Source organism: Anas acuta, chromosome Z (genome assembly GCF_963932015.1).
Source record: "Anas acuta chromosome Z, bAnaAcu1.1, whole genome shotgun sequence".
In the NCBI taxonomy this organism is placed as follows: Eukaryota; Metazoa; Chordata; class Aves; order Anseriformes; family Anatidae; genus Anas; species Anas acuta.
The window spans coordinates 68,257,746-68,274,369 of record NC_089017.1 but is presented as its reverse complement, the minus strand read 5'-3'; the positions used below and the strand labels follow the sequence as shown (position 1 = coordinate 68,274,369).

Here is a 16,624-nt window from a genome sequence, read left to right as displayed (position 1 = left end):
CAGGGAAGGAAAAGAAGACACCTTTCTGTTGATTTCTAAATTCATCAAGCATGAGTGTGGCTTTGGCTGACCTCAGTGACAAATGATGTTTTCACTTCAACAGCTATTAAAAATAAAAATCCTGGGAAGAAAACTTGAGATTAAATGGTATTTTTGAAAGATCTCTCCCTGAAAAATTCATCCCATATCAAATTGTTCCATTGCAGCAGAACAAAATATTTTGTATTCTTAAGATTTTTATATTAATTTGGAGAAAACGTGAAGTGGATTGGAACTCCAGTTCCCGGCAGTGCTTCTTAAAATCACTAAAGTTAGGTCATTTCTATTTGGACATTAAGGGGTTTCCTTTGAGAAAGAAACTAGGCAGTTTGACAGACTATGAGGAATTTGAGGTTGTTCATTATTGGCATACTCCAAGAGAGCAAAATCTGCCCTTTTTCAGTCCACAACAACTTGAGGCTGCAACTCTTTGACTTCCCTCTAATCTACAGCATTCTCAGCAAGTGCCATGAATCTTTTGTCCTTGCACTACCAGAAAGTAGGGAAAAATTTCCCAGGTGGGTGCTTGAGAGTTAGACCCCTGAATCTATATTTAGACATATTAATTTCACAAGTAACCCAAGCTGTCAAGACCCTGAGAAGAGCAATCCTTTCCTGTCTGTTTGTGCATGGTTGCTTTCTCCTTGCCCTCTGCCTTCTGATTGAACAAGCATTAATGAAGCCCTGCACCAAGCAGAGTTGAGGAAGAGCAAAAATATGTCACTTTAGCCTGGATCAGTGCCCTGATCATTCACATGGGAAATGGTGGCAGAAAGGCAGGAGCAAGGAGCTGTGGATAAGGAAGGGCTACCTGTCTTTGTGCAAATACTGGACAATGTTTCACAGAAGTATGGTCCAACAAGCTGTGAGCAGCTATAGCTCATTTTGAAGGTAACTGTTTGAAGTCTCAGGTAACTGAAAGTATTCCTCTGAGCTCAAATTTTACAGATCCTTTCTTTTTTTCCTTTTCATTTTTGGCAAAAAAAAAAAAAAAAAAAAAAAAAAAAAAAAAAAAAAGTAAGAAAATAGAGATAGTGGTATGCATAAGAAATAGAAGGGGAAAAAAAAAGACAATATTGCATGATATTACTGATATAAATCATGGCAATAAAAGGAGGTTTGAGTTAAAGTAATGGAGAATCTAACCCCGCATGTTTCTGGTTAAAGTACATGCCAAATCACATCTTAAGAAGTGAGTGCTGTTAGATAGCGACAAGATCAACATGAGTGCTTAATGCTTGCTTTCTGTACACCCTGTGCATTTTATTATGTGAAGCCCCTAGGGTCCTCAGTACCATCTAGTAACAGCATGAGGCATGGATAGATATCCAAGGCTTTTGGCTGTCCTAGAAGAAAGTACCAACCCACGGGTTTTGCTTTGGAAAGTGGACAAAGTGCAGGTTCTAGAATAACTACCAATACAACTGGTTGAGTGCCAGCTTCCAACAGTTGTTTCCAGTTCCATTGTCTGTAGTATAGTGATAGTAAAAAATACCCGTTCCTGTAATCATTACTGAATTTTTATGGTTATATCCAGTACTGAAGCTTCTAAAATGAAAGTGTACATCTAAGAGATGTTACAGAAAACAGGGTGAAGGAAAAGTGAGGTATATTTTTAGTTAATCTGCACATATTTTTGCAGAAATGCATAATAAGGGATGTATTGTTTTTTTCTTGAATAGATCTATTTTACAAACAATTTACATGACCTTCTTGTTCTTGGAAGTCAGTTGTGAATAACAAGTATGAAAGGTGTTCCTGATAACATTTGAAATGCTAATTGATACCTAGGCAACTACAGCTCATCAAAATAGTTTTTACATGTTTTGCTTTTGTGTGTATGTGCATGTTTGTATGTTTTCCACAGGCTGGAACAAGAAATACAGAAATTAGAAAGTGAGGAATCCCAAATATCTGCCAAAGAACAAATCATTTTGGAGAAGCTAAAGGAGACTGAGAAATCCTTCGACAACTTGCAAAAGGTATTTACAAAAAAAAAAAAAAAAAAAAAAAAAAAAAAAGACACTTGGGGCATAGATTGAAATCAAGGTAGACTGTTAGAAGTGATTCAAACCAGCAGTTATAATTTAGCATTTACAGGAAGGTTGTGGCCAGTTACAGAGCATTCAGCTCAAACCAGGATAAACAAGAGCAGAAGAGATATAGAAGTGTCAGGTCTACTTTGGGTGCATTATTTGCATTTCCCCTTCCCATTCCAACCTTTTTGAAAAGGCGTTTCTCCACAGCTTATCTGCAGGGAAACCATGTGAGCTTTCAGCACCACTGAAAGATAATCAGGATGCCTGGAAGTCATCTCAAAGTGCCACAGATACCACTTCTGAATGGTATTGCCTACAAAAAATTGTGAATGTTCTCCTTTCAGTTACACCATGTCCCTCTCCCTTGGCCCTTAATTGCACCCAAACCTGAGGAGCCACAGCCCTAGGTTCCCATTTAATAATGACAAAGAGCCTTATGAGCAGTCATCGCAGAAAAAATCAAGACTTCATGCAAATTTTACCCAAAATATGAATGTTTTAACCAATCTTCCTTTTTTTTTTTTCCTTCTCTCTTCACAGACTTTTGCACACCAGGATGGTGGTAAGTGCCTTTTTACTCCTGCTTTGTTTTGAGGTTAGCAAGAGTTGTTACATAGCTTTGTTGCGAAAGTTTACAGAAAGGGGATTCCTCTGTTAATTGCATGCTTCTGATTTATTGCTAGAGACATTACCTTGTCCTGTGGTGTTGCTATAGTGCAAGTACAAATGTCACTGTTCCTATGGGGCAGTATTCCTTTGGTAGAGCTCCAGCTATTTTTATGTGCATTCAAGGGAAAAGAAAGTCATGTATGACTTGAAATAGACATCATACAACTTCCCTTTTCACCTACTCATGATAAATCCTCTCCCCTGCATGTGTTCATACTATTCATAAACTGTTAAATACATTGTGTAATATTCCTCATTTGCAAGAACAACTTGCTTTTGATTAAAATTAGATTATTTCACTAATGAATGATATTTTCTGTGTGATGATGTCACAGAAGGAAATCCTTGCTTAGGTGGATGAGGATGTAGTAACTCCTGGTTTATGAACTCAGTGTGACACTATGTGTGATCGGTCTAAATACTGAGAAATAAATGTATGTGTCTGGGAGAGCATAAACGTGACTTGTTGCCCAAGAGCTAGATAAACCCTTGCAGTGGATCTCCAGGACCCTTAGGACCCAGGAAGGACAGCATGCTGCTGTACCTGCAGATAAATCAGTACTCTAGACACTTATTTTCGGGACCTATCTTTGAACTGACAAGATGTGAAATGCTGAGGCCACAACTAGGTCCTCCAGCTACTGACAAAGCCATGTCCATCTGTTCTTTAAGCATAAACAGGGAATATGTAGGATGATCCTACCATATAGGACACAGCTGAAGGTTAACATACAGTGTATGAGATCATTCAGATGTGTTTAGAGGAGTTTCTTTTGGGGGGTATTAATATTATCTAGTAAGTAGGTTTTCTTTTTAGCTCAAAGATCCAGTTCAGAGATTTTCACTCCTATTAATAGCATAATTCATGGTTTAGGCTAATTCCAGTTGCCAAAAAACACAGAAGTCCCAGGTAGGATACTCCTTTGTAAGAATTTATGTTTCCGCCTTCACGAAGCATTTGAAGTTGGCTATCAAAAAGCAAATAAAGTTCCAGAATGGCAAGTATCTTGTGCCTGTGCAGAGTTTCATTGTCACTGGTAAGTTTCCAAAACAGGAATCAGTGCCTACAGGAATTAGCAACCAAAGTTGACAGGAACTTTTGTGACTCCTGCAAGACATAGACTGCCTCTTTTTGGGTGTTATGATTAAACAGGAACCAAAGGAAACCCCAGTTAGCACATGTGAAGCTGTAGTTTCCCGTAGGGACTCTTCCCATGGCATACCTACTTGTAGTACTTCATTGGGCTCAAGAGGAACCTCACTACAGATTTTGCCTGATTTCAGCAGATCTCACCCTCATGGACTGAGCCAGAAGGACAGTTTTTGATTTCTGCAGGGCTAACAGAAAACTGCAAAATAATGTCAAAGGCAACAGACTGCTGACAACATCAATGTATAAGCAGAGGGAGCAGGGGATAGAGATAAGTTAAACCAGTACCTCTTCTCTTCCAGCCCCTCTGTTTACATGTCTTATCCCTTCTTCTTGACAATCAGTCCTGCTGGGCTGAGGTGGGCCTGGGTCATCCTCTAGAGAGTTTTATGAAAAAGCAGACTGTACTCTGATGCTCTAAAGAAGATCGAGGCTGCAGGCCATCCTGTTGACCCAGGCCTGCCTCCCACTGTAGACATGGCATGGCCATGCATCTCCATGTGGAAAAAACAGAGCTGGTCCTCTGTTTACTTTTGTCCAACAACAGTCTGTGGGGGTAGCTGATCACAGTAAGAAGTGGACACATACATTTCTAGCTGTGAGCAGTTTGATAACATAGTTTTCTTCCTTTCAAAAATATGTAAGGCTTGCTTTGTTGTAGCAGACCTGTCATCTGTCTGTTAACCATCTGTATAACACATGCTGCAGGGGAAAATGGGAGTCATTTCATAGTACAGGAAAGCTGAGTAAAATACATACACAAACCTACACATACATGAATTACTGCCATATCCTAAAAGACTTTGAGTCCATAAATCTCACACTAGTTTGCTGTGGTCTGTCTATCCCTCTAGTCTATACATGATGATGGTGCAGAAAGTGGTTTACCTCACCACTGCATCCCTGTGCATGCTTTTGTGCTATATATAAGGTGGTGATGGTGTTTCAGCTACAGAGAGCTCAGAGTCCAGAGGGTCCAGGTGAAGGCTATGAGGAAAGGGGAGAAGTTGTGATGAGCAACAGTGAGCAGCCAAGTGGCTCTCAGTGTCCTTCCCACCCTTCCCAGGAAATGGCTGTATTAGGCAAAGAGCATTTCTGAGCTTGAGATCACCCAGGCACACTAAACAAATCCCACATTTTCCAGGGAATGAACTCATTTTGCCTTCACAGATAACCATGTGAAATAAAGCAGCTCTTACTCCATGCCTGTGTGTGTTTGTGGCTCAATGTGCATTGGCTCAATGTGCATATAAAATCAAAGCCCCATTAAGATCTGATGTGGCTCCCTTGGCTGCTGTACTTGCCATTGGGTGAGTTCATCCCCTGCAACTTTCAGCTGTCTGTATGCAAACTGCACACTGACACTTCAGCCAACACACAGAAGCCACAACTGCAGTAAGTACAGACTACACAAACCTCGTTTTGCATCCAGCGTGTGTTAGCATATATTTGGCAAATATGTGGCTCTGGAAACCTGACCTGGATGGTGTATTTCACAGCGCCTTGCCTAGAGGCTCGTCTGGTTTCCTCTGCTCGAATCTGGATCAGCACTGCTGCCCAACAGCAAAGCAGAGGAGCACGTCCTCAGAGGAGCAGAAAGCAGATTTTCGTAGGGTGCTTTCCACGTGTCTTACAGAACCTGTTCAATGACTGTTTTTCAGTAGTACGATTTTGATCAGGAGTTGGACTAGTAGATAACTACGGGCCCTTTCCAATTCAGGATATTCCATGATTCCATGCTTCTGAGTCTAAAACCCAAAAGATAAGCAACTTTTTAATCGGACCTGCATCTGTTAGAATGCATGGCTGCCACAGCTACAGCAGCACCAGCCACCCAGCTACATTCAGAGCCAGGCCACACAGCTCTTAGCAAAACTGCCTGCTTAGCCTTGTGCTACTGGTCTTACAAATGTGGTGGGGATGTCACAGTCTCTATTCCCTCTGACCAAACCCTCATCAGCCCCAGATGGCTTCACAGGGGGAGCAGCCCTGCCCTGGGGGCTGATATGTACAGAAGGCCTTAGGCACTTGTTTTAGTGGTAGTCAGACATTTTAAAGATAATCCAGTCTTTGGAAAATGGGCTCATCTGGCATCTGGTCATGAGCCTCTGTGTGGGAGCTGTTCTGAGCAGTTCTGAAGCTTTGGTTTTGTGTAAGCACCCTTGAAGGATTATTGGGTCCCGTAAGTGTTCCCAAGCACTTTGTTTGTCTGATCATATGGAGAAGTGCCATAATCCTAAAACACAGTTTATTTTAAGCAGTACAAAAAGCCACAGGATATGTTTTATGGCATTCTTATATATTAATAACTCATCAAAGGTTGAAATGAAGGTATTGAATGGAGTCAGTTCAAATGCTTTGATTTATGTTCTGTCTTACTCCCCATGCGAACAAAATGCTAATTGTGTCTCAGTCACTCCTTGTAAAATTGCTCTCTTATTATTGCTTTTAGAGGTGCTAAGTGAAACAGACCTTGTTGCCAGTGAGAAAAAGGAAAATGAGCATGTTCTTTTTATCTGGGGTGATGGGGTGAGGGGGAAATAGGAACTGACAGAATGAATCAAGCCCCAACTCCTAGTCAAACATCCCATCTTTGACGTGTGGCACCACCATGTGCTTCAGAAGAAAGTATGTGAGAATCCCACTACCCTCACCCCCACAACAGCATCCCCACTCAGCCCAGTAATTAGAGATTTTCAGGATCCCTCAAGCAACTTTTTTTTTTTCTTAGTAACATCCAGAAAAGTTTCTAAACTGAGTCAACATTGGTGGCAGCTGACACTAACATGGGCATTGTTTCCTGACACAGGAGGCAAAACAAAACAAATCAAAACAAAACCCATGCTAAGATCCACAGACATGAAGAGCATCAGAGTAAGAGTCTCGTCACCAAGCTGCAAAACTGACCTGGCTTACCGATGGGCTTTGGCAATGCTAATGACAAGGTGGTCAGTTCAGTTCCTTGCACAGGCACTGCAGAGGAACATACACTTGCAATGAATTTTGCCTGTTGCATTGCTCTGGGATGAGAACAGCATTCTGGCTGTGCCTGCATATGCCCACAGATAACAAAAGCAGTCAGGCTGATTAGTGAAGCAACACATGTCTGTATTGATTACACCCAAGTGTGGACAGACACGTCTGTCTCTCAAGTCACTGGATGACTGTATGCTGAAAGTACCGTTCCAGCAGCACACTCAACTGGGTGAATAATTTCTAAATTTCTGCCATTTCCAGAATACAAAGTGCCTTCTTATTCTGGCCCAGAAACAGTTCCCACTTCTTGCTTCTGAGAAATTACTTCAGTTTTCAATAATGGCCTGCTCATTTGCTGGTGATATTTCCCAGAATAACAACAACGAGCATTGTACCAATTTCTCATCAGAGGCAAGAAACCCTGCAAAAGAAAGCAGCTGTTACTGGCCACTGCTCAGTCAGCTGTGTCCTAAACAATTATTTCCCCCAGGCTCTAATGCTAAAAATAAAAAACTTTGAGGAAACACTATGCACTGAAAATATAAAAGCTCATTTTCCAGGACTGCCATTTGCCCAGTGAAGTACGAAATAAAACAATATTTCCCCGGCTGAGGTTTTTGAAATTCATCTGTTAGAAGCTGAACTTTTGCAACAACTTCCTAGCTTTCCTGAATGCATTTGTACTGCGCCTCTCTGTCATTCTCCTCTGACACAGGAAGTACACATAGGGAGGGAGAGGAGGCTTCCTACGAGGGGTTTTCTTCACCAAGTCATGTACATGAACTCCAGCTCCAGATGTGGAGTGTCTTGTGCAGGACTGTGATTGCCAGCCTACCACACCATGGCACATCTACGGCCACTGCAGGCTGTTAGGGCAGTAAAAGCATTTTTCTTGTAGCAAGCACAATTTTCCTGTCAAAAGAGCAGGTTTGGGGATGAGAGGTGACACATCCTGCCTTTGCTAAGGGTATATCCAGGTGCAGTGTTTGTTTTTGGTTTTGTTTTTGTGTTTTGTGTGTTTGTTTTCTGGGATGAATATTAGCCCACTGGGAACATCACAAGAGCGTCTCCCTTTACCAGACGCAGTAAAGCAGCGACCAACATGTCATTTAGTTTTCAATCTCCTTCGCCATTTCACTCTCTCAGTCTGCACTGATCTCCATATCTCACCTGCTTAGAGCAACACAGGACACTGAGGAGGGCAGATTCTGCCTCTACCCTTCCACATGGACCAGGTCATATCAAAGGTTTGACAGCTTAATTATAAAACGTATCTGCAAAGTAGCCTTGGAGGAAAACAAATATTCTCTTTTAGACAAGATAGGACTTTATGTTTGAACAGAAATTTCACCTTTTCCATACAAAACTGAAAAGATTTCTTGTTGATAGGAAACAATGTGATTTTTTTTCTTTTGTCTCTGTTTCTTGGTCAGTTACTTGCACATCTCTCCTCTGAGCTCCTCTTTTAATGTAGCCACTGAGTCTTAATGGAATGATAGGTGCTATCAAGTTATATTTACCCATCCATAAAACATCTGCCAGTAAATATTTATAAAACTTCTTCAATGGCTTTCCTAAAGAACATATTTAGTTTGTGCTAAACAACCATAGGTAAGTCAGACGTTTAAGCTAATTCTGTACTAGTCTGAGCTCCATTAATGAACAGCTGCATTGAAGAACTGTCAGGAACTGAATAACTACTCAAGTTCACAACAGGCACCCTGTGCTATAGGCAGTATCTATATTTGACTTCATTATTACCTGTATTTTAGCTTTAACAACAAAGAAGCCAAATGTCAGTTCCATAATATGGGAAACAAACAGAGCTGTCCTGTCATCACTTTCAGCCAAAGCTAGCATTTTTAGGCTTTTATATGTCTACTTGAAATGTCATTTATTCTACGTATCACACTAGGTTTATTCCTTGTCTTCTCCCTCTATCCCCCAACATTTTCCACATTTAAAGGTCACAGACTTGATAAATCCAGAACCTCCTGACAAATAATTTTATGTGTTCAACTGACACAAGGTTTGAGTCATCTGGACCCATTCCCTCCTACCTCAGCTAGTCTATTGAACACCAATCACACGACAGTGACTTTGCACTTTGTTTGCTTTGATCCAATTATCTAGTACAAAGCTCCAGCAACTATTGTCAGGGCTGACAACACTCTGCTGTCTAAGCAATGAAGCCACTGGGGCTCGTAGCACAAATCTAACTGTTTCCTGTTCTCTGACACCAGATGCAGTAAATTACATTTACTCCCAGATCCCTGAACTCCCAACCCTCTATTCACGAACAGCAGAGCCAGTTCCTGGGCGGGACGGAGCAAGCAGAGTAGCTGGTAAGTCTCAAGGAGCAAAGTATTATAATACCAATCCAGTAGCCATGAACTCTTTTTTGTTATATTGCCTTAATTGGTCTGGAGTCAAGATATCATTTAAATGCTAGGAAATGCCATTTGATTTGTATGTTGTAAATAAGTCAAGGTTTTCTGAGCACCAATGAGTACTAGCAAAACAATATATTTGAGATACATACAAGTAGCATAGGAAAGGTGTCTTTTTTTTTTTCATGGAAACATTCAGTTCCTTCTAGCTCTGCTGGTACAAATACAAGGTATCTCAGCTAAGGTTTTACCTCCCCCATTGTACCCAAGTAATTCCCATCAAGACATACAGGTAATCACAAGTCCCCATTCATGCTTCAAACCTTTAAGTCATTTGATAAGGCTTTGTATGCCATTCTTTCTTCTCGGGGAAAAGACTAAGGAGAATTATGATGACCGATTTTGTGCTTGGAGCCATAGAGAGACTTTTTTAACACCTATTTTCCACATTGCGTATGTGTCCCAAATGTGACAATCTGATTGTTAAAAGCTGAATGTGTTTCTTATTTTCAAGATCCTTCTTTTCTAAACGATCTATTCCCTATCAACATCAACTTGCTGGTGGCTACTTAAGATGTACCAGGGACTGAGAATGAAAGGTGACTGTCTTGAAGAATGGGTTAATAAGCACAGCAAAGCAGTTTCTGCAGCTAAGACAGTGTATAGCACTACAGGATATGTAATTTTGTTTAGAGGACCTGTTGCAAACCATTCCAAAAGCTTTCCTTCCACCAGTGCTTGCCCTGATTTGTCTACAAAGCAAGTTCTTCACTGTGTGTTTTATGCCATTTTGTCAACACCCAAAGAACAATCATTTCTTTCATTCCTGGATGACCCACAAGCCTTGTTCGTGTATGCCTCAATTAGAGTGTCTTGTGTGATCAATAGCTTAATGAGAAGGCACTAGCACATGTACTCAAGGGAAGACTACAAGCATCCATCTTAATACAAATTTAAAGACTATTGAGATTAAAGTAAAAAAAAAAAAAAAAAAAAGAGAGAAAGAAAAAAAAAAACTCTGAATCTCAGTATTTACAGCACATAACAAGCAGAAGCCAGATTCTTTCCAATGCATATTGGGATCTTGTTGTCATGAAGCACTGCATCATGTTACACTGTAATTAAAGCTTGTATAGAGGACTTGTACCCATGAATACAGGCTGTCATCTTCAACTACTGCTTTCAGTTTCAACCCTATTGTCATATAGTTTTGCACTGTATTAATAGAGCCTATTTTGTAGTAAATAAGCTCTGCTTAAATAAAGACATTTTAAAAATCAACATTAGTTCAATTTTCAGCTACTTGGACAAGCCAAGCAGCTAGGTTTTCATGCAGAGAACAAACATTATGCATGCCAGCAGATAAGCAAGGTTCTGTTATTCATTTTTCCCATGGCAATGTGTTTCATTAGTGAACAGCTTTCTAAGATACTCAGATATATTTATGCATTTATTAGCACAAGGAGCTTGAATGTGATCCCTGGGGCAGGTCATAAAGTACATGTTATGTCAATATCCAAAAACATTGTTGCAAAATCATGACAGAAGAAAAGAAAATGTTGTCAGTGACAAATTCTTAAGCAAATTAGGCAAACAGCAAATACAAAAGGATATAACTTTCATACTTGTTAACTTTCTAAATCAGATTAGTCATTAGCAGAGAGTCTTCCAAGCAGTGATGGAACTTGTTGATCAAAGTCTTCCTAATAGGTTGGGTGCAGTTTTTTACATATAAAAATATGTATCTTGCAACTTTTCCTAAATATGGCCAAATCCATGTGACTTAAAAATCAAATTTCCCCTATCTGCTTCTGAATTCTGGCCCATAAGTGCATTTTATACTACACACTTCTGAATAAAATTAGTTCTTCAAAATAGGGAGGATCTGCACTGAAAATATGTGCAAAAATGTGGCATTCAACAATACCTCACAGGAAAATCAGCAGCCTTTACCTGAAGAGTCTAGGAGTCTTTCAAAATCATGGCCCAAATAGTATTTTTGTTTTCCAATGAGGAGGGGAAGCACAGGAACTCCAGAGGAGCTGAGGATGCTGCTTTTCTCCAAGGAGATAGGATGTTACCAGCTGGAGGGCTGGCAGTGCCATCTCTGTGGGGCTCTGCTGCTCAGAACAAGTCAGGAACTTCTGCTTATTACAGGTGATTTCCTGAACAGGCTGGTGTTTCCTCCCAGCTCTGCTTTGCTTCAGTTTGGCTGGTTGCCTCTCAAAAAACCTGCCTGTGTGCCAGTTTTAACATCTACACCACAGGCTAGCCACCACTTTTTTTATGTCCTTGGTGTCCAAAGTCCTTGTACAATATGTGACTGAGAAGCCCTGGCAAGGCCAAGTGATATTCAGAGATCACTCACCCTAGGAAGAGTTCCAGTAATGAACTCTGATGCCCAAGTTAATATAATTCAACATTGCTAGGGGTAGTACCTGTGTCTTTTTTATTTCATTCCCACTTTAAGCTGGATTGAAGGTTTCATGGCAGAGTTATTTGCATGAGACTTGAGGGATACTTGTCCACCAGATCTTGGGTAGGGACAGTCCCGAGGAACTGACACAATGCTCTGTGAGCTGCTTCATGGTGTGGTCCTGCTATGAATGCAACGCTGCCTTGGATTCATATTCAGTAACCCAGAATTAGGGAGACCATGTCTTCTGGGCTAAAGCGAGCAGCTAGACTATCCCAACTCAGCAGCTGGCACTGTTGGGATAGTGACCACATCTTAAAGCTCTGCAATAAGTCCTGTGAGAGGAAGAAGAGTCAGAACATCACATCATGGGGCAGACACCCAGGAGGTCAGCATCCAGCTCCATGCAGTTCAGCCCAGCACCCTTTCAGCCTTCTCCTTGTCATTGGGACTTCTGTGGGGTGCCCAGGCGTGATAATGCCAGCACAGACAGAGAGATAAGAAATTTGGTATCCCTAATTGGTTGCTAAAATGGGTGTCTATACTCAAGGACATGGCAGCTACGGACATACTAGTCTGTAAGTCTCCCAAACTAGTAGTAATCACAGTCCTTAAGGACATTCCCTTAACTTGCAATGAACAAGGCAAGATCCCTGCTCCTGCAGCCTACTCCAGACCTCAGCAGTGCCTCTCTCTCGGCAGTAGCAATGCTCATTCACCCACCAGCACCTCCATCCTCTGACCCCTTGTAGATATTTGTGTGTTGCTGCACTTATCTAACCAGCTCTGCATGGACACCAAGGTCTAAGCACAAACACACAGCATATACACAACAAGACCCCTTCTTGTCCTGGCTGCCTACCAGACTGCACTCCTGTGGCACACAGGAGACCATTGCATAGGAGCCAGTGTACACCCACTCAGCAATACCTGAGTTTTCTGTCTAGACTTATGGTGGCATTCATGTTGTACCACATGATTAACTGCCTAACACTGATGAAAGACTTCATATTTTCAGAATACAAAAAAAAAAAAAAAAAATCTACCGTGTGTGAATAATAAGACTGAAGGAATATATTATAAAAGTAATCTATTTTTCTTTAATTAATTCTGTTTAAATACAAACATACCAAGCTACATGGACTCTTGGAGCAGTGATGTTCTGTACTCACTTGGGGAAAAATAAATAAATAAAAAAGTAAATAAAAGCCAAGACATCAGTTTCTGGTGTCCCCAGGTAAGACAAATCATAGTTATACCATTGAGGTTCATTGGTGGAAATGGTCACCGAAAGTTTCACAAACATGTGTCATTGCTTGTGGTAGTTTGTAATTAAGTGTCTGTGGATGTCTGTCCAAAAACCAAAATGTCTTCATCTGTATTCCAGGAATGTTTAAACAGGTCAACCCTTCTGGAAAATCTGTGAGACCTTTGTACAATTTTATTTGAAAAGCTGTCCAGTGAGATACCATTATATCTTGAAATAGGGGCTAGGGCAATGAAGATTACTCCTACTGTGTGGTCTCAACTATTTTTGTCTTGTTGCTGTGTCCTTCTTAACTGCTAGAAAAGTTTCTTTGCTATTCTTCAACAGCATCCCTCACATGTGTGTCTTTACTCATTGTTTTATGATGCTTTGAAAGTTGGTTAATTTCTTCAACTTACCCCTTTGGAAATGATGCATAGGGTCTCATTCGAAAAAGGGAGGGAGCACTTCATGGTCATTTTATACATTCTTTTAACCTGCAAGCAGAGGTCACTGCCGATGCCTTGGTGTGGAAACTGAGACCTGCCCTGCCACGAATCTACGGGAAAAATAATCCCATGCCTGTGTGATTTTGTTTTCCCAACTGTAGAACAGGGGTAAACAATGCTTCTCCACCTCTCTAATATGTTTTGAATGCTACGGATGGAAGAGTTAAACAAGATCAAGCATTGATAATAAACCAGTCTGGGTGTTACTTGCATCAAATAAAAGTTGTTTCCAGCTAACTGGTGGTTTGATGATAGGAAAGGATGAGAGTAGAGAGGTTGCTGTAGAAGAGTTTCTCTTTGAATTTTGAGTCAAGATCAGAATGGAAAGATTGAGGGCAACCTGCATGCTGTCACCTCCCTTTGCCTAAAATACACCTAACCCATGTGCTCTTGGTGCTCCTAATTGATCAGAGACAGTTCCACGTAGCGTGAGCTGGAAGACTATCTCCCATTTGTCACAGGTATGCCTAGCCTCCAGCTGCATAAGGAGCTGTAAAATAATAACGACCTCTGTCCACAGTGTTGCATCCCACTTCTAACGTAGCACACTTGACCTTTTAGATGCAGGTGGTAGGAAAAGGGGCACCATAGTTTTCTTTGTCTGTTTGGCAATTAACCATTCACTGGCTTTTTTTGTTGTAACATGCACTTCCTCTCTTGTTTTCATTCAAGCTTTGTGCACCATGGAAATTAATGTGGAGAAAGACAAACAGACAGGAGAGACCAAGATTGTCTCTGCTTCACCTATTGGCCCAGATGAGGCCCATCAAAGAGGATTCAAAGTCTATGATGATGGTACCAAGGTAGTCTATGAGGTTCACTCTGGTGGCACAGTGGTAGAAAATGGAGTACATAAATTAAGCTCAAAGGACGTAGATGAACTTATGCAAAAAGCTGGACAATCAAGTGTAAAAGGAGGGTTTGAAACAATGACTGTGTCAGACAGAAATACAGTAGCCGATGGAAACCTTAGCCAAATGAAGGAGCAAATGCTCTTCAAGGAGGCAAAGCTGGAAATGGTACACAAACCCAGCAAAGGGCATGCTGTGAACCCTCAGCCCCAAGACAAACCCTGTGGTGGCGACATTCCAGAGGCCAGCGCAGATCAGCCAGTGACAATGATATTTATGGGCTACCAGAACATCGACGACGAAGAGGAAACGAAGAAAGTGCTGGGCTATGATGAAACCATCAAAGCAGAGCTAGTCCTGATCGACGAAGACGACGAGAAGTCATTGCGTGAGAAGACGGTGACGGACGTCTCCACCATGGATGGAAATGCTGCTGAGCTGGTCTCTGGCAGGCCCCTGTCAGACACGACAGAGCCCTCCTCTCCCGAGGGGAAGGAAGAGAGCCTGCCCTTGGAAGCTGCCCCAGGTACACAAAAGAAAAAGCGCTGTCAATGCTGTATTGTCATGTGAACACCTCCTCCTTCCCTGCTCCAGGCAGCTCCTGCTCCATCACTTACCTAGACCTCAATGTACTTCTAGCTGCAATACTGTGAACTGGAAGTGAATGCCTCCATTGCCTTGCAGTTGGGTTGCTTTGATTTCTAGTTCTTCAGGAAGAGGAACACATGGTTATTTTCCCATCAGACGTACTCTTTCGGGTTTGGGGAGAGGTTGGGGATTATATTTTATTTTATTTTTTCCTTAATATTGCAGAGTGAGAGATAAATGGGAAACAGAAAAAATGTTTTCATATTTATTTGATTTTTATATATATATTATATATATATAATGAAAACAATTTTTACATTTTCTTTAGATATCTGGCAGGCTCAATCAGACTCCTAGGATTTTTGGGGAGTTTGAATTTCACAGCAGCCCGATATGAGAGCCTTAAAAAAAATATTGCTTCTCTTTTTTAAGATAAAATTCACACTTAAACATTATTTTATAGATCCTATTTTTTATTTCTCAGGGGAAGGCTTAGATCATTTTACTGTTTTAATTTGCTAAAACTCAGATAAGTCTTTCCTGAAAAGTTTTCGTAGTTTCATTTTATAGCAACTTTTTAGTTTAGTTTGCGGTGTCAAAAAAATCCATCAGCCATTTCTGCTTATTGGTGATACCAAAAGTGGATTTTAATTATTCTTTCTAGAAAATGTATGAATGATGATTTTGCCTTATATAAATCTTCCAGATTACAGTATTGTATGTGTACTTCATCTCCCTAAATTACAGTTGAAATTAACTTGACATGAAAAAGATGCAGCTGTCACACCAACAGAAATGGAGTCACTGATCTAATTACTTGCCTTTCAGTAACTCTGCCAATGTTTATACATGAAGTTTTCCTGCTGAACTCCAGTAGATGAGAGATATTGCTTACTATTTCCGTAGAATAAAAATGATCTTCTCTTGCAGTCTGACCTTGTTCCCACTGAATTCAGTGATGAAATTCTCAGTGCTGGAAATGGGGGCAGGGCCAGATTTTTATTTTGCAGTTCTTAGGAAAATATTATTTCTCAGAGAGTGTACCTCCAGTGCACTGAAGCACTGACAGGTAATGGGTCTGACCCTGCTGTGCTTACCCAGGCAAAACTCCCATGGACGCCCACTGGAGTTTTGTTTAAGCAGCTGTTCCAGGAGAAGACCCTATAGCCTCATGGTTAACATGCAAACTGCTGGTGGTTTTGGATGCTTCGTTTCCCAGTGTGGGACACCTCAGACAGGCCTGATTTCCAGCAAAATTTCCTTCATCTGCCCTCTGAAAATCAGGCGTTTTAAAAACATCTCAAAGTGAAAATGTAAAAAGGCGAAGGCATCCAAAATCTGTAGATATTTCTTTATTTCTTGGTCCTTCGATTCTTCTAACTACAATGAAAAAGCAGACAGCTTTTTCATGGCAAGATATTATGAGCCTGATTCTTGTCTCACGTTGGTTTTGCTTAAGTGCATCTCCACTCACTCTAGTGGAATTAGTATGGATTTGTAACTAGAGAAGTGAGATTAAAAATCAGGATTTGTATTTTCTGGTAGTGTTAAAAATACTGAGGATTATTTTGAAGTGTCTTTGAAACTATCAGACTTTAAAAATTAATAACAGCAACTGAAAAAAAAATGCATAAGAAAAAAAAAGAAAAAAAAAAAAAAGAAAGAGAAAAAGAAAAAAAGAAAGAGAGAAAGAAAGAAAGAAAACAACAAAAAGCCTCTTTTCATTCTGAGGTGGTTTCCACAATATTTCT

General features: G+C 40.7%; 1 protein-coding gene across 7 annotated transcripts in view; it reads left to right on the top strand.

The window, feature by feature from the left end:
• The window catches only part of PALM2AKAP2 (PALM2 and AKAP2 fusion), a 257,880-nt gene that overhangs the window by 106,932 nt on the left and 134,324 nt on the right, over positions 1-16,624 (top strand). For 2 of the 7 annotated variants that reach the window (XM_068666540.1, XM_068666541.1), the window contains exons 4-7: positions 1,907-2,021; positions 2,619-2,640; positions 9,117-9,218; positions 14,107-14,811. In XM_068666540.1, coding sequence (XP_068522641.1) covers positions 1,907-2,021; positions 2,619-2,640; positions 9,117-9,218; positions 14,107-14,811 — 944 coding nt within the window. The remainder of the gene's footprint in view (positions 1-1,906; positions 2,022-2,618; positions 2,641-9,116; positions 9,219-14,106; positions 14,812-16,624) is intronic. The other 5 variants (XM_068666543.1, XM_068666544.1, XM_068666545.1 and 2 more) reach the window with 3 other exon arrangements.